This window comes from Pteropus medius, unplaced genomic scaffold, assembly GCF_902729225.1.
Source record: "Pteropus medius unplaced genomic scaffold, Ma_sr-lr_union100, whole genome shotgun sequence".
Classification (NCBI taxonomy): Eukaryota; Metazoa; Chordata; class Mammalia; order Chiroptera; family Pteropodidae; genus Pteropus; species Pteropus medius.
In genome coordinates this window covers 731470-748675 of record NW_024343580.1, presented here as the reverse complement: position 1 = coordinate 748675, position 17206 = coordinate 731470, and the positions used below count along the sequence as shown (strand labels likewise).

Here is a 17206-nt window from a genome sequence, read left to right as displayed (position 1 = left end):
GTGACTCACTCGGAGTTTCTCCCCGGGGGAGGACGCCCTCCCCGCAGAAAGGGAAGGCGGTGGGCACCGACGAAGGCGGGCGGGGCCCCTGTCCGCTCACTACTCCAGAGCCGTCCGCCGAGCCGAGGCGCGTCCGGAGTGCTTCGGCTTCCAGCAGGGCGTCTGGCACTTTGAGAATGTGGGGTGGGGCGGGGGGATCTCAACAGCATGATGGAGAGCAGGGGGGCCCTGCCTGCTGCCGACGGGGGAAGCCGCCGTCACTGTGGGGAGTCGCCCCCACGGCGGGCAGACGAGCCCCATCTCTCAGCCACAGCTTCGTCCGTTCCCCCGCTAAGCACGCCTCGATGCCTCCAGTCATGCTAAAAACATGTATTAAGCGCCTCCTGTGTGCACACACCGGGGCATGTCGGGGGAAGAGGTGGAAAGGAGGGGGCCTGCGGCTGTGCGACCGGGAGCCGGTCACGCCACCTCCCTGCCCATCCGAGGCCCTCACACGAAGAAGCCCGTGCTCAGGGCTGGCACGCAGCGGACCCTCGGTAAAATGCCAAGAGCGAGGATGATGCCCCTCCTCAGCGCCTGCGCCCCCAGTGCCCACCCTTGCCACGCCCACATCCACCCCAACCCCGGGGCCAGCAACGGGCCAGCTCTGGCAAAGGGCCGAGGTGCTTCTGCCTCCTCTCCCAGAACACAAGCCAAAAGACCCCCGACAGAGACCCCTGGGGGCAGGACAGCTGGCTGGACCTCGTCTTAATCCGTTTGAGTAGCAGTAACAAAACGCCACAGACTGGGTGGTTAGACAGACCCTGTCACATGTTGGAGGCTGCAAGTCCAAGGTCACTAGAAAACTCCTGGGAATCCAGGCCAGAGACACGGCCTGCAGGCCCGTCCTTCGCGACTCCACACGAGGCCGACGCAACTTGATATAATTTCGATTCCCATGTTGCAGACAGGATGACTGAGGTCAGCGGGTGGACGCAGCATCGCTGAGGTCACGCGGAACCCAACCTGGGGCTGCCGACTCTGGTCCAGCGTCCGCCCCCGGGGCCCAGGGCCATCAAAAGGTCAAAAGTCATAGTTTCAAACCGTTTCCAGCGCCTTCCGTTCCTACCTTTCCTCTGGTGCTGACCGGGCTGCGGTCCCCCATGGCCTACGGCTGGACTGTCCCTCACCCCTCAGGCCTCCCGTGATGCCTCGTCCCTCCCCGCGTGTCCGACAAGGCCCCGCTGCCGACTGAAGGGCAGAGCTACCGCTGCGCACCCAGCCGTCCTTCCCCTGGGTCCTGCGGCCGACCGGCGAGGCCGGGACTGACGGGAAGTGGGGCTCCTGGCAGCTGAGCACCTCCTGGGCCTCGCCACAGTGCCCTGCCTGCAGGGCCGCCTCCCGGGGCCCACCCTGAAAGCCACACAGCCCTGTGAGGGGCTCCTGGAACCCGGGTGCCCAGCCTGCCGACCCGGGGCCTCGCCGTTCCGTGGCCGGTGCAGCCGGCTGGCCTCCCGAGTCAGAGGTGCCCAGGGCCTGGACTCAAGGGGCCAGGAGACAAGCCGCAAAGCAGGCCTGGTCCTTGCCAGGCCTCGGTGACCCCTGGCACAAGGGCCAGCCGTTCCGGAACCCGCGCCCCCGGCCACAGGCTAGAGCGGCCCAAAGCAGCTTCACGGAGGAGGTAGCACTGGGCTGCTCCGAACCATGCCACCAGGTCAGCGAGATGACGGTCTCGATAGCTAGGCAGAGACGCCGGTGTCCCCTCGGCCTGCCCACCCAGGCTGGGAGGCCTGGGCACAGAGCTCCACAGCTTCACGGAGACTACACTAATGCCTGCCAGCAGGGGTCACGAGCAAGGGTCGCGGGCAGGGGTCGTGCCTCCCGGGGGGCCCACCCTCTGGGCGCCTCGGCTGACAGCCAGCCAGCCCTCCCAGGGCCTCAGAGCACAGAGGAGCCTTGGGTTGGCTCAGGATTGGAGTGCTGCCTGCCACCCTCCAAGTTACCTCTGCTGCCTCCCACAGCAGGAAGATGCCACCACCCCACCATACCTCCTGCTGATGACGAGCTGCACCCCCTGTAATGAAAGGCTCCCAAACTGGAGTCCTCGGAGGTCACCAACCCAGAGGCTCCAACTACTCCGAACACCCCCAACCAAACACCCCAACTGACAACTTCCCGCCCACCCCCTCTGTGTGGGCACACAGGTACCAGGTGTGCATCAGAAACTCTAACTGGAGAGGTAACTCGTAATTAGTCTTTGATTAATTAAAAGTGGGAAATTAATTACTCGGTGGGTGTCGTCGGCTTTACGTGCATGATCTTGGAAAGCACACAGCCCTGGGAGGACAGGAGAAGGTATTTGAAAAGGTCCGTAGGGGGCCAGAGCCAGGGGTGCGGACTCAGCGGGCTCCCCGAAGGCCTCAGCCCTCAGGCTCAGGCCCGTGGGAGAGACTGCCCCCCTCCGCTCGCCCACTCGAGAGCGGGCCTTCGGGGTCTGTCACTACGTCACCGGCGCGCGGGCCACAGCAGGCAGTCCATCATGTTTGTTGAACGAATGGATGAATGAATGAATGAATGGCTTCTTCAGACCACTGCATGTCCAGAAGGAAAGCCGCATCTCGCTCCGAGGAACCCGGCCTCCAGGCCACCAGCCCAGACACACCAGGACCCACATCCCTGATCTCTGCTGCGCATGGCCTTGCTGACCACAGGCCACAGCCGGGCTGCCACTACGAGTTCCTCCCTTCCTCCGTGTGACACGGCCGGCACGGAAGTCCCCTGAGCCACTTCCTCCAGATAGTAAGCGACCCAAGGGCACTCACCTGCCCCGCACCCCGCTTCCCTGCACAGACCGAAGCAGACCAGGACCGGCTCAGGGAATGAGGTCAGCATCCCCACGCGGCGGCCCGCGGCGAGGGCCCACGGTGCTGGTGCCACCAGGGCCACGGTCACAGCCACCTCATTCCCAGGAAGGCCCTTGACGGCCGCCATGGTTCCAAGGCTGCGCAGAGCGCGGTACGGCTGCAGCCCAGGCCGAGGGCCCGGACTGCCCGGGACGGCCAGGAATGGCCTGGACCTCCCCCCAGTGTCTTCTCGCCTGGGACACCCGCCCCAGAGACCGCCCCGGGGAAGGGCTCTGGCTTCGAGCTGCCCAGCATGTTCCCACAGGCTCATCCCGCCCCCCGCTCCGTGGCCCAGGGCCTGGGCAAGGACGGAGCCCATCGGCCGAGAGGCTCGCTCCTCACAGGAGCACGAGCACGGGACACGCGGTTCCGTGGGGTTTGCAGGTAGCGGTTCACCTGAGTGTGTCCCGGCGCTGGCAGGCTCGGCGGGCAGACAGGGGCGTGCAGGTGTGCCTCACTGATGGCGACGAGCCGGCACACTCGGCAGAATGAGCTTTGCCAGCCACGCGCCCCGCGGCCCTGGTGCGCCCAGCCCGCCCCACGGCGGGTTCCGGCTCGCTGTCCAGCCTCCAGAAGCTTCCCCACCTAGTGAAGGAGATGATGAGACAGCCTGGCCTGCTCCGCCTGGCTGGGCTCGAGGGGGAAGGACACACCCGCGCTGCAGTCCGCTTTCCCTGGCTCTGTCACAGCTACGACCCCAGAAGTGGCCATCTGCCTGGGCCTCATGCGACTCGTGAAGGGGCCTGCCATGCCCAGCAGGAAGCAGAGGTGCCTAGTAGACCGAGGGGCCTGCCGGGCCAGCCCTGGGGCGGTGGCTTTTAAAGGCGGAGATGGGGGGGGCGGCAGGTGAGGGCTGGGCTTGACTGGGCACTCTTCTGGGGACAAACCAGTGGGTCTGGTCATTCCGCAGGTGGCTTCTGGCTGCCCCGCCTCCAAGGCCTGTTTTAAAAGCTGCACCCGCCCTGCCTCAAACATGCGATTGAATGAAAAGAGGAAAAACCAACAACAAACATTAAAAGACGGGCAAAGAACTTGAATATCGTGAGCACAGTGAGAAATGCTGGCTATCCCTGATCATCAGGGAGACACGTGTTAGAATTCGACACCGTTTCGGCCCCAACCAGGCGGCCGTTATCAAACACGCATGCGCACAGAGACGAGTGCTGGTGAGGACGGGGGGCGCTGGGACCTCGTGCACTGCTGGGGGTGTAAAAGGGGCAGCCACTGTGGAAAACACAGCGGCGGTTCCTCGAAAAGTCACGCACAGGATTACTGTGACCCAGCAATTCCGCTCCCAGGCATGGGCCCAGAGGAAGGGAAAGCAGGAGTGCGAACAGGTATCCGCACGCCTGCGTGCACACCCGCGTGCACACCCGCGTGCACAGCGGCATTACTCACAGCGGCCCCCGCTCATCCGCGGATGCAATTCGGAAACCAGTCCACACTGCGGCAGGCTGCCCGTGAACCTGGACCGGAACACTGGGGGCTGGTGATCACCTGCACCGACCATCCGCTGCCCTCCAGAGTGAGGGTCCTCAGCCTCCTGGGGCCCTGAGCTTTGGCTGAGGGGACTGTGGGCTCAGAATATTACTCAGCCTTAAAGGGGGTGCAGTTCTGACACCTGTCACAATGTGGATGAACCTGGAACACATCGCGCCAAGTGAAAAAAGCCAAACACAAAAGGACGGACATCGTGTGACTGTTTACAGATGTCTCGATCGGGCATAGACAGAAAACACGAGTGGTTGCCAGGGACTGGGAAATGGGACAGGAGGTAGGGATTCCCTTGGGGTAACGGACAAGTTCTGGACCGGGATACTGGTGATGGCTGCACGACACCGAATGCACGGAATGCCGCTGAACTGTCCACTTCAAAATGGCTAGAAAGGTAGATTCGATGTCACGCCCGTGTCATCGCAATGAAGCCTCTGGAGAATAAAAGTCGGAAAGGACCTCCCAGGATTAACGCCCCAGAGTTCCGGCCCCAGAGTTCCGGCCCCAGCTCCCCGATCCGAGTCGCAGGCAGAGGGGGAGGGGAATCTGTGCCCCTGGGGACCTGGGAAAGCTCTTCCGCCAAAAGGGTCCCAGCCACGCACCTGGTGACTCAGAGGGTGACCCCCCAAGAGGCTGGCCACCACCCCTAGATGCCTCTAGAAGGGCCAGTAGTCCTTGGGAAAAAACCAGGCCGACTGCCAAGAAAGGACACTTTGTTACAATTAATTATTTACATTTTTGATTTTTGTTCTTTTCACCTCCTTAGTCTCATTCAGCCTTTTTTTTGTTACAAACATCAAATTTGTCAGGCTTCGATAGAAACAATGTCTTGGGGGGCTAAGGAGAAACAGTTAGCCAATTAAGATTTAATTAAGTGTGGATACAGGCAGAAAGCAAAATAACAGAAACCACACATGCACAATTTGCTCCAGGACTAGTGGGGAAAATTCAAGCTCTCAGAACATGGAAAAGAGAGCCGACAAGATGTGTGCTCGTGGGGACAACAGAGACACCCAAAGGCCACCAGCAGGAGGTCACCCAGCCCGTCTGACCTTCCGTTTATGGGTGGGGGAACTGAGGCCCTGCGCGGTGAGGCTCGGTGGCCAAGGCCAGGCCTGGACACGTTGCTCTCGCCCTCACTGCCTGCGTCCCGGGCTTCTCCACCAGCTGTGACCGCCACCATCACAGGCGCCCAGGGTCCCTTCGCCTCAGAAATGAATCGTAAGGGGGAAGGGACTCGACAGGTACGGACTGCTCATCAGGGATCAAAGACTGACCTCCTCAGCCAGCGGCCCGCCTCAGAGACCCGACCAGGGGACTGAGCCACCAGAACAGAGACCCAAAGCCTCCCGGGCCTCGCACACAAGACGTGATCATCTTGCACTGGTGGGAGGGCCGGAGCGCGGGCCGCAGCGAACCCGGAGGCCCTGCCCCGTCCTCCGTGAAGGCGATGGCGGCCGCGGCTCCCGTCTGGAAAGGGGACACAGAGAAAACCACTTGAAAACCGGCGCGTCAGTGCTCAGTGGGCTTACCTGCCTCTCTGTGCGTGCACGGGTGTGAACGTGCACACGTGTACGTGCGTGTGCGTGCGTGCAAGTGCCTGCTCGCGAGGCCCTGCGGAAAGCCGGGAGGCGTGCACCGTCCTGCAGTGACGACTGGCAGATGACAGGAAACGTGTTCGAGCAGGAACTCAGGGCCTCCCTTGGCCGGCCGCGGGGCCCAGCAGACGGCCCCCGGCCCTGGCGCCCATGCTGCACGGCGCGGCTGGTGCGGAGGGGCTGCCGTGAGCGGCTGGGGGGCTTGAAGGCGGGAGGGCGACCGACCGCGCACAGCGGCCTTGGTGAGCGCTCGGCCACGGCCGCGCCCGGCAGACTGGGGACAGACACGGAGGGGAAGTGAGCGGACCCGTGGCGGCCTGGGGCCCGGGCGTGGAGATTGGGGTGCTAACCGATGCCCCGAGGCTGCCTGCTCCCTTCCTCTGCCCTGACCAAGCCCAGGGACGCATCCACCACGCGACACTCCGCGGGGAAATCAATGGTGTGCCTGAGATGGCAGCTCTGTGAGTCGGGGGACGAGCGGCTGGGTTTGGCGGGTGCTCCAGGCAGCGGGAACGGCCGACAGCTGCACCCGGCCCGCGGCCAAGGCCACCGCCCGCTGCTCCGTGTGGGCTGGTGTCCAGGGCACCAGCGGAGGGCAGCCGCCCAGCCCGCCACCTCAGGCGCTCCTCCAGCATCCTCAGAGGCGGGATGTCCCCAGGCGGGAGGCCACCGTGCGTCACACCCGTGCTGTCTGGGTCCCGATTCCGGCCGACTCCTCAGAGTCACACTCTGTTCCAAGCCCCAAGAGGTATCTCAACTGGCCCACCTTCACTCAGCTTCTAGAAGCACCAGCACTCCCAAGAAGTTGGGAGACAGCGGTAGGTGGGTGCCTGTGGGAGGGGCAGGGCCCAGGGAAGGGGTGGTGCCGAGGACAGGATTAGATAGGACATCAGGGGAAGCAGACTGGTCTCCTCTCCCGCGTCATCGGCAGCAGACTGCAGTGCCCCAGGCCAGTGCCGACGGGCCCAGTGACAGGGCGCTGGGACCCACAGTGATGGCCGCCCTGGGCACCGCGGGCTGGCGGCCTGTGCTAGGTGCTGCCATGCCCAAGGGACAGAGCAGGGGGAACGGCGGGCTGACGGGAGAGGTCCCAGGCAAAGAGGAGGAGTGGCCGGGAGGCGGAGAGGTGTCTTGTCCTGGCGAGGAGGAGGGGCACCTCTGCCACACAGACAAAGTCAAGGGGCCGGGCCGGGGCCGGGCAGCAGGCACGCGCTGCCCACAGACAGTGGGAGAAGCGCCTGCCCCCGGCACCCAGCATGGACATGCGGCCGAGGCCTCATCCTCCGGGAGGTGTGACCAGGCCTACCCGCCCCCCCGGCCAGTAAGGCCACAGCGCCGGCCAGACCCCCAAGGCCCCAACCCCAGGGAGGTGGGTCTCCTCGGCTGTTAGGAACCAGTGGTTTCATACAAAGTTTCTCGCCCGTTCAGAACGCTTTTCTTTCAGGCAAAACGGCCTGGACAAACAGACGGAAGTGGACTGACTCACTGCATCAGCAGCGCCCACACTCCCTGCCGCCTCCCGGCTTCCCGAGAAGGTCTGGGGAGCCGTGAGCCCACCACAGGCGGGAACTACCTGCTCCGACCTGACCTTGGTCAGGACAGCCCCAATTCACCGCCCGTGTCCTCTAAAGAGCTGACGGTCACCCTCCCCTGCTGGCCGAGGCCTCTCATGGCGCCGTGGCCCCCACCCTGGCCACTAGCCCAGCTGCCCACTGCCTGCAGCTGGCAGAACGCCACACGGCCGAGGGCAGGTCGCAGTGCCACGTGAGTACCCGTCACCCACCGTCACGCGGGACACGAGCAGGGCGCGCCTCTCTGCACCCCGGTTCCCTCCCTTCTGTCCCGACGTCCCTGAGGACGGCGAGAGCTCGAGGAAGTAAAGCCGAGCACGCAGCGCATGGTATCCACGCACGTGAGTGGCCACCACAGTGGTCGCAGGAGGGACTGAGGCTGGCGGGCAAGCAGAGCCCCGCACCGGGACCCAAGAAACCAACGGCGGCGGGCCCCTGAGCACGTCGCTTGCCCCGGAGCGGGAGCCTCCGCCTGCTGCTCCGAAAAGCGGGGCGATGAGAGCCACGTTGGGGCGCACTGGGAGGTCTACGTGAGCTGACCTAGCGGCCCAGCTGCAGCGAGGAGCTGGGGCTGTCACCTGGAAACGACGTTGCCTACAACCTCCAGGAATGAAAGCGCCACAAGCCAGCCACCGAACCCCGCCGCGCCCAGGGCCCTCCCTCCAAACTTCCGACAGGGCGCCAGGCGCGGGCAGTGGTGTCCCCTGTAGATCCAGCGGGTGTCGGCCACCCATTCGGCCTCCCCACTCCCCTTCCCACTCCTGTGCACGGACAGAGAGAAAGTGAGCAAGGATTCTCACGCCAGCAAGGACGGCCTCGCCAGCAAGACCGGGCTCCATCACCACGCCCCGGCCCCGCCCCGGCCCCGCCCCGGCCCCGACATGGACCTGCCTCTCAGACCCCAGTTTCTTTCCCTACCTGACCTGCCCCAGACCTGCCCCCCCCCCAGACCTGACCAGCCCCCTGCCCCACACTCACAGCCTGCCCCTAGATATGTGGACTGCATGAGCAGAAACCTAGCCTTCAAGGCGACCTTATGGAACACAGGAGAGACGTCCAGGAGCAGCTTTCTGGACCCTCTGCGGGCGAGGAGAGGAATAAACACTAATAAAGACAGGACCGCATGGTCGCCTCCACGGAGCCCCGCAACGGTCTTCATCTTACCCGGCGGAAACGGCAGCTCAGGCCCAAGTCTGCAGTCCCGGTTCACACCCAGGCCTAAGTGCCAGGAAGCCCCCTCCAGCCCGACCCCCCTGCCACCTCCCTCCGTCCGAATCTGGGCGAGAAGGCACCGCAGGGAGATGCACTGGACCACCCAGGCGGCCCCCTGCTGAGCAGCGCCTGCTCCCTTGGCGGCTGGCTGCACCCAGGGGTCCTGCAGCCCTCGAGGTTCCCCAGGGGTCCACCTGACTGACTGCTGCCCCTGAGGCCTCTGCCAAGAGTCTCCCCAGGTGCCCTGGGCCAGGCGGCAGAGAGAACCCAGCCAACGTGGGGCTGCCCCTCCCAGGGCTTCGCCTGGGTTAAGGAAATACTTTCTGGAGCTTCGTGCACCCCAAAACGTCAGCTCCCCTCTGCACCTGCCAAGTGCGGTCCAAAGTCCACTCTGCTCCAATGGAAGAAAGGCCGGAAAGGCCGGAAGGAGAAGCCCGAGGGCCGAGGCGGGGGCTGTCGGGGGAGGCCCCATGGGTCCCGTAAACAGGAAGCGCCCAGCTGTCCCAGGGGAGTGAAGCGTCCCCCTAAGAACAGGAGCTTTTGTGGCAGAGGCAGCATCACACAGGGTCCCCTCCAGGGAGGAGGCACTACCACTAACTGCCAACAGCAAATCTGGGGGGCCCCTCGGAGGGCAAAGGCCATGCAACTATTTCTTCCATTTTATCATTATCTCCATTTTAAGCATTATTAAATTAAATGCTCAATGATGGAAGGGCGTGGGAACGAATGGATGGACGGGTGAATGAATGAATGAATGAATGCCTCTTCTCTTGCCAGAGAATGACCCCAACAATGGGAAACACTTGCGAAGCTGAGAGGCAGCAGTTTAGAAAAAGAACAGCGAAACCCAGAACCTGGACTGGACCCGAGCACCACAATTTGAGTGACAGCCAAAAAAAAAAAAAAAAGTCTGGAAACTTCTAAACCAGCCCGAGATGAACCAACCGGCTATTCCATGGGATCCTTCCCACTCCGGACCCCTATGAACGTAAGCAAAAGACAAGCGGGCAAGGATGAAAAGGGGGCCCCGGCCCCGCCGACCCCGTGCTCGGCAGACAGCGCTCGTCCGCCCCAAACGTGCCCCTGCTCCACCTGGAACAAGCTTTGGCGCGCTCTCAACACGGCCCGGGCGGGCTCACCCCCTCTGTCCTCAGCACCCCCAGGGAGACAAGCCACCAATTCTGACCCTGCAGAGCTCTGGGTACGAGAGAGGGACCGACGCTGTCTCCCCACCCGCTGGGACCCTCGTCACTCACTCCCCAGGGCCAGCAGGGGGACCACGGTGGGGCAGAGCAAGTGGTCCCATCGTCACGGGCATGGTGTCCAGGGCCGGGCTCCTGATGGGCAAAGGACGAATGTGGGCCTGGGAGACGCCTCGGTAAAGGCCCCCGAGGAGGTGGATGGGGCCTTGGCTCCGCCTCTGCCCAGGGGGACCGTGACCTGGGCTGGACCGCTGCAAGGACCAGGGGGCCGGAGGCCAGCCCTGACAGCAGCTGGCACGCTGCCCTGCCCACTGCAGCACTCCGGGGCGGGCGGGCCCCACGCGTCAGCCTCCTGAGCAGAGCCGGCCACAGCGCCAAACACGGCCAGGGCTCCGCCTGTGCTTTGTCTTTCCAGGGACTCCCATCCCTGGACAGCAGGAGGGACTCAGGACAGTGGCTCCTGTGGAGAGAGCATGTCCCCATGTCCTGAGCCTCCCTCCGATGGCCCCAGGTCAAACTCGGCTGGAAAGTGCTAAGCACAGGTCACCATGGGAAGAAAAGCCCACGGGGAAGGGGGCCAGGAGCACGGACGCTCAGCCAGGGACGCGGAGGACATGCCAGAGGCGCAGGCCCGTCTCTGGCCAGGGCCACCGGCGTCCACCGCCCCCGTGGGCAGTCCACAGTCACAGGCAGCCCAGTCCCCAGCCAGGAGTCCTCAGCGTCACACGGACACTCCCAGGTGGCTGAGAGGAGGCCGAAGGACCAAGGACAAAGCAGCTAAGAACAAGGGCGTGCCTCTGGGACACCTGCCAGGAGCTGGGAACCCCACAAGCTCCGTCTCACTCTCTGCTCAACAGACTTTGGAACGTGACGTTCTTAGGACCAACTACGAGAAGGACTTGGAGAAAACAAGTCACTTAGGCACGGCCACCCCCTGTGACGGCAGAGCTGGGACGTAAACGCAGCCTGAGTGTGTGTGCGTGTGTGCGTGTGTGTACACGCATGTGCTCTAAAGGCCCCCCGGCCGACCCCGGCCGCCGTCCGCTTCTCCCCTACCCGGGACGCTGCCGCAGAGCACAGGAGAGAGAGTCCAACGCGTCTGCAAGCAAATCCAGGGGAGCTGAGAAGCCCACCCGAGCCTCAGCAGCTCCGCCCGGCAGACGCAGCAGCCAGCAGGCACCGGGCAGCGGGCAGCGTGGCGCCCAGTCCAGGCAGGCGCACCCCACAGGACGTGGCTGAGTCACATGAGGGGAACAGACACCTCAGAGCTGGTGCTTACACAAAGCAGAGGCTCCTGCACAGGTCCCCAATTTCGCTCCTTTCTAGGGAATTTCTAGACTAAGGCCGAGTGCCACCAGGGCCAGGTGGCTCACAGGTGGCCTCACCACGGCGCTAGCTTGACACCGTGTGACCCTTCGACAGGCTCCTCGCAGAACCAAACCCCCAACATCTGCATCTGCAGATTCGAGGCTCCCTTGGCACTCCTAAGGCCCTGGTAAAAAGGCAATAAACATCTGCTGAGGGCTGTGGGAAGTGGGCTGGCCAGACGTCGGAGAGGCCGGGGACACCTGGGCCACAGGCAGCACTCAGCCAGGTCTGCGCCCAACCCCACGGCCCGAGACACCGAGATGTCCTCACGGTCCTGATCCCGGCGAGTTCAGAGGAGCGGCCTGGACCTGCTGTGCTTTGGGATGACACAGGATGCCCTGAGTCAGGCCCCGCGGGGAAGCCGGGAATGAGCCGCAGCCCTGGCCACGCCCCTGGCCACGCCCCTGGCCTTTGTACCTCTTCGGCCTCAGGGTCCCCTCCCCATGCCAGCAGAGCTTCTGCAAGAGAGCTGCCAGGTGGCACTCTGAGGACACAGAGACTGCTGGGTGGTTTGCCAACGACCTAGGAGATCCCCTCCGGGGACCTTGGGGGTTCAGGTAACCACCCCCTCTTCGCCCCACACCTGTCAGAGCCAGGCCAGCTCTGCTTGTCTGAGGTGTCAGCTCGATGGCCTTTGCACAGAGTGCCACTTCGAACCCGCACCACCTCGGCCCCACTGCAGCTGGTCCGAACACTGGCCTGGCCTCCCATGAAGAACTGGAGATTCTGGGCAGGAAGTAAACGCTCAGCTAGAAAGACGCTCCGTGCCCAGTTCTGCCCTCAACCATGCCCTGCTTGCCCTCCGCCCTCCTGGATTCAGGACACCAGGCCTCCCCAGGCAGGGCGTGAGAGGAGGAGGGGCCGCCCTGCCACCACCGCCCCCGTCCCCCCTCCCCGCCCTCCGTCTGCAGCCCAACCCAGCCTGCACCTGCCGGACGCCAAGCTGGAGAAGCCCAGTCCACTCTGCGTCAGGGCCCGGGCCTGCTCTGTTCATTCACCCCGCCTGCCGCCGAGCACGTGCTCGGCCACCACGCCCAGAGGACTGAGCTGGAGGAAGAGGCCACTCACCTTCCCGAAGTCTCGGACATCGAAGAGGTCGAAGGGGTCAAACAGCTCGCTGTTCCTCAACCCAAACTTATCGTGGCAGACTTTAAGGAAGGTGCGTATGTTCTTCAGACACAGGAACTGGGGAGGAGAAGGAAAAGCCGTTACAGAGTTGCTGAAGGGTGACAGGCAGCACCAGCGCACATGGCTTCCTGTGCCCACATGGGCCACGGGAGAGGACACGCTGGCCAAGACGTCACAGACGGCCCCCGCTCACCCGGGCCATCCGTGGCCATGCGCCCCCAGCCCCTGCTCACGCTCGAACACACTCGACACTCACAACCTTAACTGGAACGAAATATGCCAGCCTTGAGTGAGCAAGGACAGAGTGCACAGACACATATCCGCACACACAGCACCTTCCCCCAGACTGACCCCAACGACGCCGCATGCGACAAAGCCAACAGTGGGGGGCTGCCCCGTGAAAGCCGCGGAGGCTGCACGCTCGCCACAGTGGGAGGCGGGTGTGAGCAAAAAGCCAGAAATCCCACATAACACCCCAGGCTTCTCCTTCGCCTGGTACCCCAACCTCCGGGCGCCCAGCCTGCGCTGGGCTTGGCAGTGCAATGGGGTAGGAGATATGGGGTAGGCCCAGGATCCCTGGATTCCAGCCCCTGTGGAAAAGCTGATAACGACCTTCTGGGGGCAGCAGGTGAGGCGGCCTGGAGCACAGACGTTAGACTCACTGGGCCCCGGGGTCCGCCCCTGTCGACGATGCTGCAGGGCCAGGGGCCGTGGCTTCTGAGGACCGGGCTCCCAGCACACAGCACCTTGCTGGGTTAATTCCATACCGAGGGCAGAGGCGGGTGTCCCCAATGTGGGAGCCATGAGCCCACTCAGTCCGGGTGGGCGTGGGTGTCCACAAAGCAAGGACCGAGCCACACACTGAAGACCAGCCCGGGTCTCAGACAGCCGTGCTCACCGATACCCATTCGCTAAGCGCCCAGCAGCTCAATTTCAAGAGAGCTGCAGAGAGCCGTGCCTGAGCCCGAGCTCGCTGGAAATGGGGGTGAAGAGACAAATCTAGGTGAAGGACTGGCCGGAACCAGAGCCGCAGTGAGCCCAGCGGACACCTGGCAGACTGACAACTCCCTGGGGGCACTCGCGCCCCCCGCCCCCAGCTCCCGCCTGTGCCCAAACACCCGCCCGCAGCCAGCAGCGCCCCCTGCCCTGGCGAGGGCTGGTCACAGGGCACCGCGGGTACCGACTTGTTTGCTTTGTCACATGTTATTCTCTTTGCGGGGGGCACGGGGGGCTGTGCGTGTTGCGTGTGCCTAGCTGTGTAACATTTTGTGAACGTGTGAAAGCTGCAGACACGAAGCCCCTCGCCCCCGCACACCCAAGCGCGTGTTCCCGAGGGCGGGGGCGCCCTCCCACAACCCGCGCCAACGCCACCGCCAGGAAGCGAGCGTGGGTCCCACGGGTCCCCCCCCCGCCGGCAGAGCGCGCTTGCTCACGCTTCGCCAATGCGTGAAGGACAACCACAATGTCCCTGCGGCCAAGGAAAGACAATTCCGGACCAGGGTCCAAGCCCAGTCACTCGCTCTTTAGCTGTCACGTCTCTTCTGTCTCCGCGAACCCAGTACAGTATTCTCCAACAGAACCTTCTGGAACGATGGAAACATTCTCTGTGCATCCAAGAGGGTAGTCACATGTGCCCCCTGAGCTACTTCAACTGAAAAAGGGCGATTTTATCCTAATGAATTGAAACCGAATACCCACACGCAGATCTAAAACACCCCCCAGTCCTTGCGTTCCGTGACCTGACATTTTGGAAGAATCCAGACACCAATGGACCAACACTGTAGGATTCCCCTGATACGGGGTGCCCAGGGTAGGAAAAGCCACAGGGGCAGAAAGCAGAAGGGCAAGTGCCCGGGGCTGGGGGTGGGGTGGGGAGTTAGTGTTTACTGGGGAGAGAATTTCAGTTCGGGAAGATGAAAAAGTTCTGCAAATTATAATACTGTGATTGTCACATAACCTTTCGAACACACTTAATGCTCCTGAATTGTACACTTAAAACGGTGAAAATGGCAAACGTTGCATGTTGTGTATTTTACCATAATTAAAAAAAGAGAGAGACACAGGTGCCGATGGAGGCAGAGACCAGGGCGACGCTACCTCGAGCCTCGACAGACAGATGCCCAGGGAACCACCGGACGCTGGGACAGGACTGGGGCCGTCTCCCTCCGAGCCCCCAAGGAAAGGCCACTTCTGCTGACACCTTGATCTTGGCCTCGTGGCCTCCGGGTGGTGACGGAGTACCTGTCCGTTGTTGCAAGCCCCGGGTCTGTGGGACAGCAGTACGCTGCCCTGGCCTGCGATCGGACGCAGCAGAGCCGCGCCCATGCCCGCCTGGTCCGGACACCCGCCCCGCGCCCCGCCCCGCCCTCCCTGCGCCCCGCCCCGCGCCGCGCCCCGCCCCGTCCCGCCCCGCCCCGCGGGGCGCTGCGGCTTCCAGCCCGGCTCCGCTGTTTGCGCATCCTTGTCTCTAATTTCCACTAAGCATTTATTTTAATCTCTCCTCGGCCTCCCATTTTTAGAGTTAATTACACAGCCCCTAACCACAATCCAGCCGACAAGGCCACGCTTGCTTTCGGGGCTCAGAAGGGGGCACGGCGCGTCTGCCCGGCCTGGCCCCACCCCTGCTGCGGCCCCTAGCCTGTCAGAACCGCACCCCATCAGCTCCGGGCCCAGCCCTGGCTCCCCGGACTGGCCTCTGCAAACCCAAGCCGCACAGACAGATTCGGACTCCACGCGAAGGGGGACAGCAGGCCTGGGGGAAGGGACCTGGGCACCAGCGTCAGGCTCGGGGCTGAGAGGAGGCAGCACCCACGCCCGCGGCCGTCCCTGGGGCCTCCTGTGTGCTGGGCACCATGCTGCAGGCTCCGCCCGCCGTCGCATTTACCCCCCACCCTCCGAGAGCTCACCCCATTTCACACGTGAGGACACCGAGGCCCAGGATGTTAAGAGCTTTGGCTCCCAACTAGCAGATGGCAGTGCTGAGACCTGAACTCACGTCTGCTTCAGAGAGGAGGCCCTCTGAGAGAATGGGGCGCCTCCAGGGTGTCCACGAGCCCGGGTCCTGCCTGTCAGCAGCATCCCATCCGCTCCCCTAAGGGGCTGGTTCGCACAGTAAGTGACAAGGTCACGACCTCTCTCCCGCACTGTAGCACTTTACGGCTAGGAAAACAGGCCCAGAGGTGGCCAGCGAGCAGAGCAAGGAAGGGCCCCGCCCCGCGTCTGGACCCCTGGCCCCTCTCTGCATTAAGTGGGAGCAGCGGGCAGCTGTGTTTCCGCTGCCTGTGCCCACTCGCCTGTCTGCCGATCCCCTGGGCCCAGGAGCGCATGTGGCCGATCAGACCCTCCCTTCCTTGACGCCAGCAGGGACGTCTGGAGTCTGGGAGGGCTTGCCGACACTGGGAGAGCGAGCACCCAGGCCAGGCCCTCGGCCACGACACGGCTCAGCCATGGTTTAGTGGCGGCCGGCGAGGGAAGGCCTACAGGGCGGCCAGTGCGAGGCCAGAAGCCGCCCATCCTCGTTCTGTGACCAGAGAAGGCCCGGGGGCCGACCACGTCGCTGTGGCTTCTGGGCGAGTGGCATTCTCTTTTCCAGCCCACGGGGCCCCCCACAAACGGCAGCCACTGCTTCACCGGTGCCTTGAAACAAATGCTCAACCTCAGAAGTCTGGCTAAGTGGACACAGCACCTGTCCCCAGAAAACTGGTCCCATGACAAGTGGCCCCAACTGAGTCTGTCCCCACTGTATTGGTTTAGGGCACTCCTGGGGTGCGGGCACCCCAGCCCCAGCCCCAGCCCCCAGCCCCCAGCCCCCAGCCCCCAGGGACGGTTCTTGCCTTCTGGCCTGGCACGGTCCCCCGTCAGGCCTGGCCGCTGTGCCGAATGGCAGGGCAGCCCGCACAGGATGCATCAGCCTCTCCGACTGGCACAGGGACACAGCTGCGTGCCCCGCCGCCCACCTCTCCAGGTGCTGCAGGCCAGTACGGCCAGCCCACTGCCCGCTGTCCTCTGTCCCTCCACTCTCGCGAGGCCCCAGCTCGGAGGTCCTGGACGTCAGACGCAGAGCGGGCCCTCAGAACCAGGACCCGAGTCTGTGACTGAAGCCCCGGATGCGACCCCAGAGGTCAGGGTGAAGGGAGCTCCTGGCCCAGCTTGAGGGGCCACTAAGACCACTTAGTGTACAACCTACCGACCCAGGTACACTGCCAGGGACACCCCGCCCAACGCAGAGACGCAGAGGCCCTGCCCCACTGGGCCAGCAGCCTTCAGGCCACCATGACCCTCGCCTCCTTCCGCAAGGAGGCGCATGCCACAGGAGGCGCTGGGACCCCTAACAGTTTGGCCGCCCTGCCCGGGACCCACGTCCTCCAGCATCTAATACACATGGGGACCCAGGGGCCACGCTGCGTCCCCACGTTCCCTCATGGGCCGCTCACGTAGCCCAGCCCTGAGAGGCAGGTGCAAAGGGGAAACTGAGCAGAGAGAGAGAAAGCGCCTTGGTGAGGTCACACCAGGCGGGGCGGGAAGGCACAGCTCCAAACTCCGGCCTAGACCCCGCAGAGGCCACGCCTGGGGGTGACAGCGCTGGCCTGTGCCTGCCCCAACTCCACCACCCCTGCCGTCTCCGTGCGTCTGCTGACTTCTGGGATGCAGAAGATAACCGATTTAAGAAGTAACAGTTGACACTGGGCCATCTCCCTCAGGAAGTCCCGAAGCCCCTGTGCCCAGAGGTTTCCTATGACACGGCGCCCTGG

At 63.8% G+C, this 17206-nt stretch overlaps 1 protein-coding gene across 1 annotated transcript in view; it reads right to left on the bottom strand.

Moving 5' to 3' along the window:
• LOC120606414 (guanine nucleotide exchange factor VAV2-like) overlaps nt 1–17206 on the bottom strand; it is a 70506-nt gene that overhangs the window by 24895 nt on the left and 28405 nt on the right. The window contains exon 2 of the mRNA XM_039867606.1: nt 12396–12512. Within this exon, the coding sequence (XP_039723540.1) occupies nt 12396–12512 (117 nt within the window). The remainder of the gene's footprint in view (nt 1–12395; nt 12513–17206) is intronic.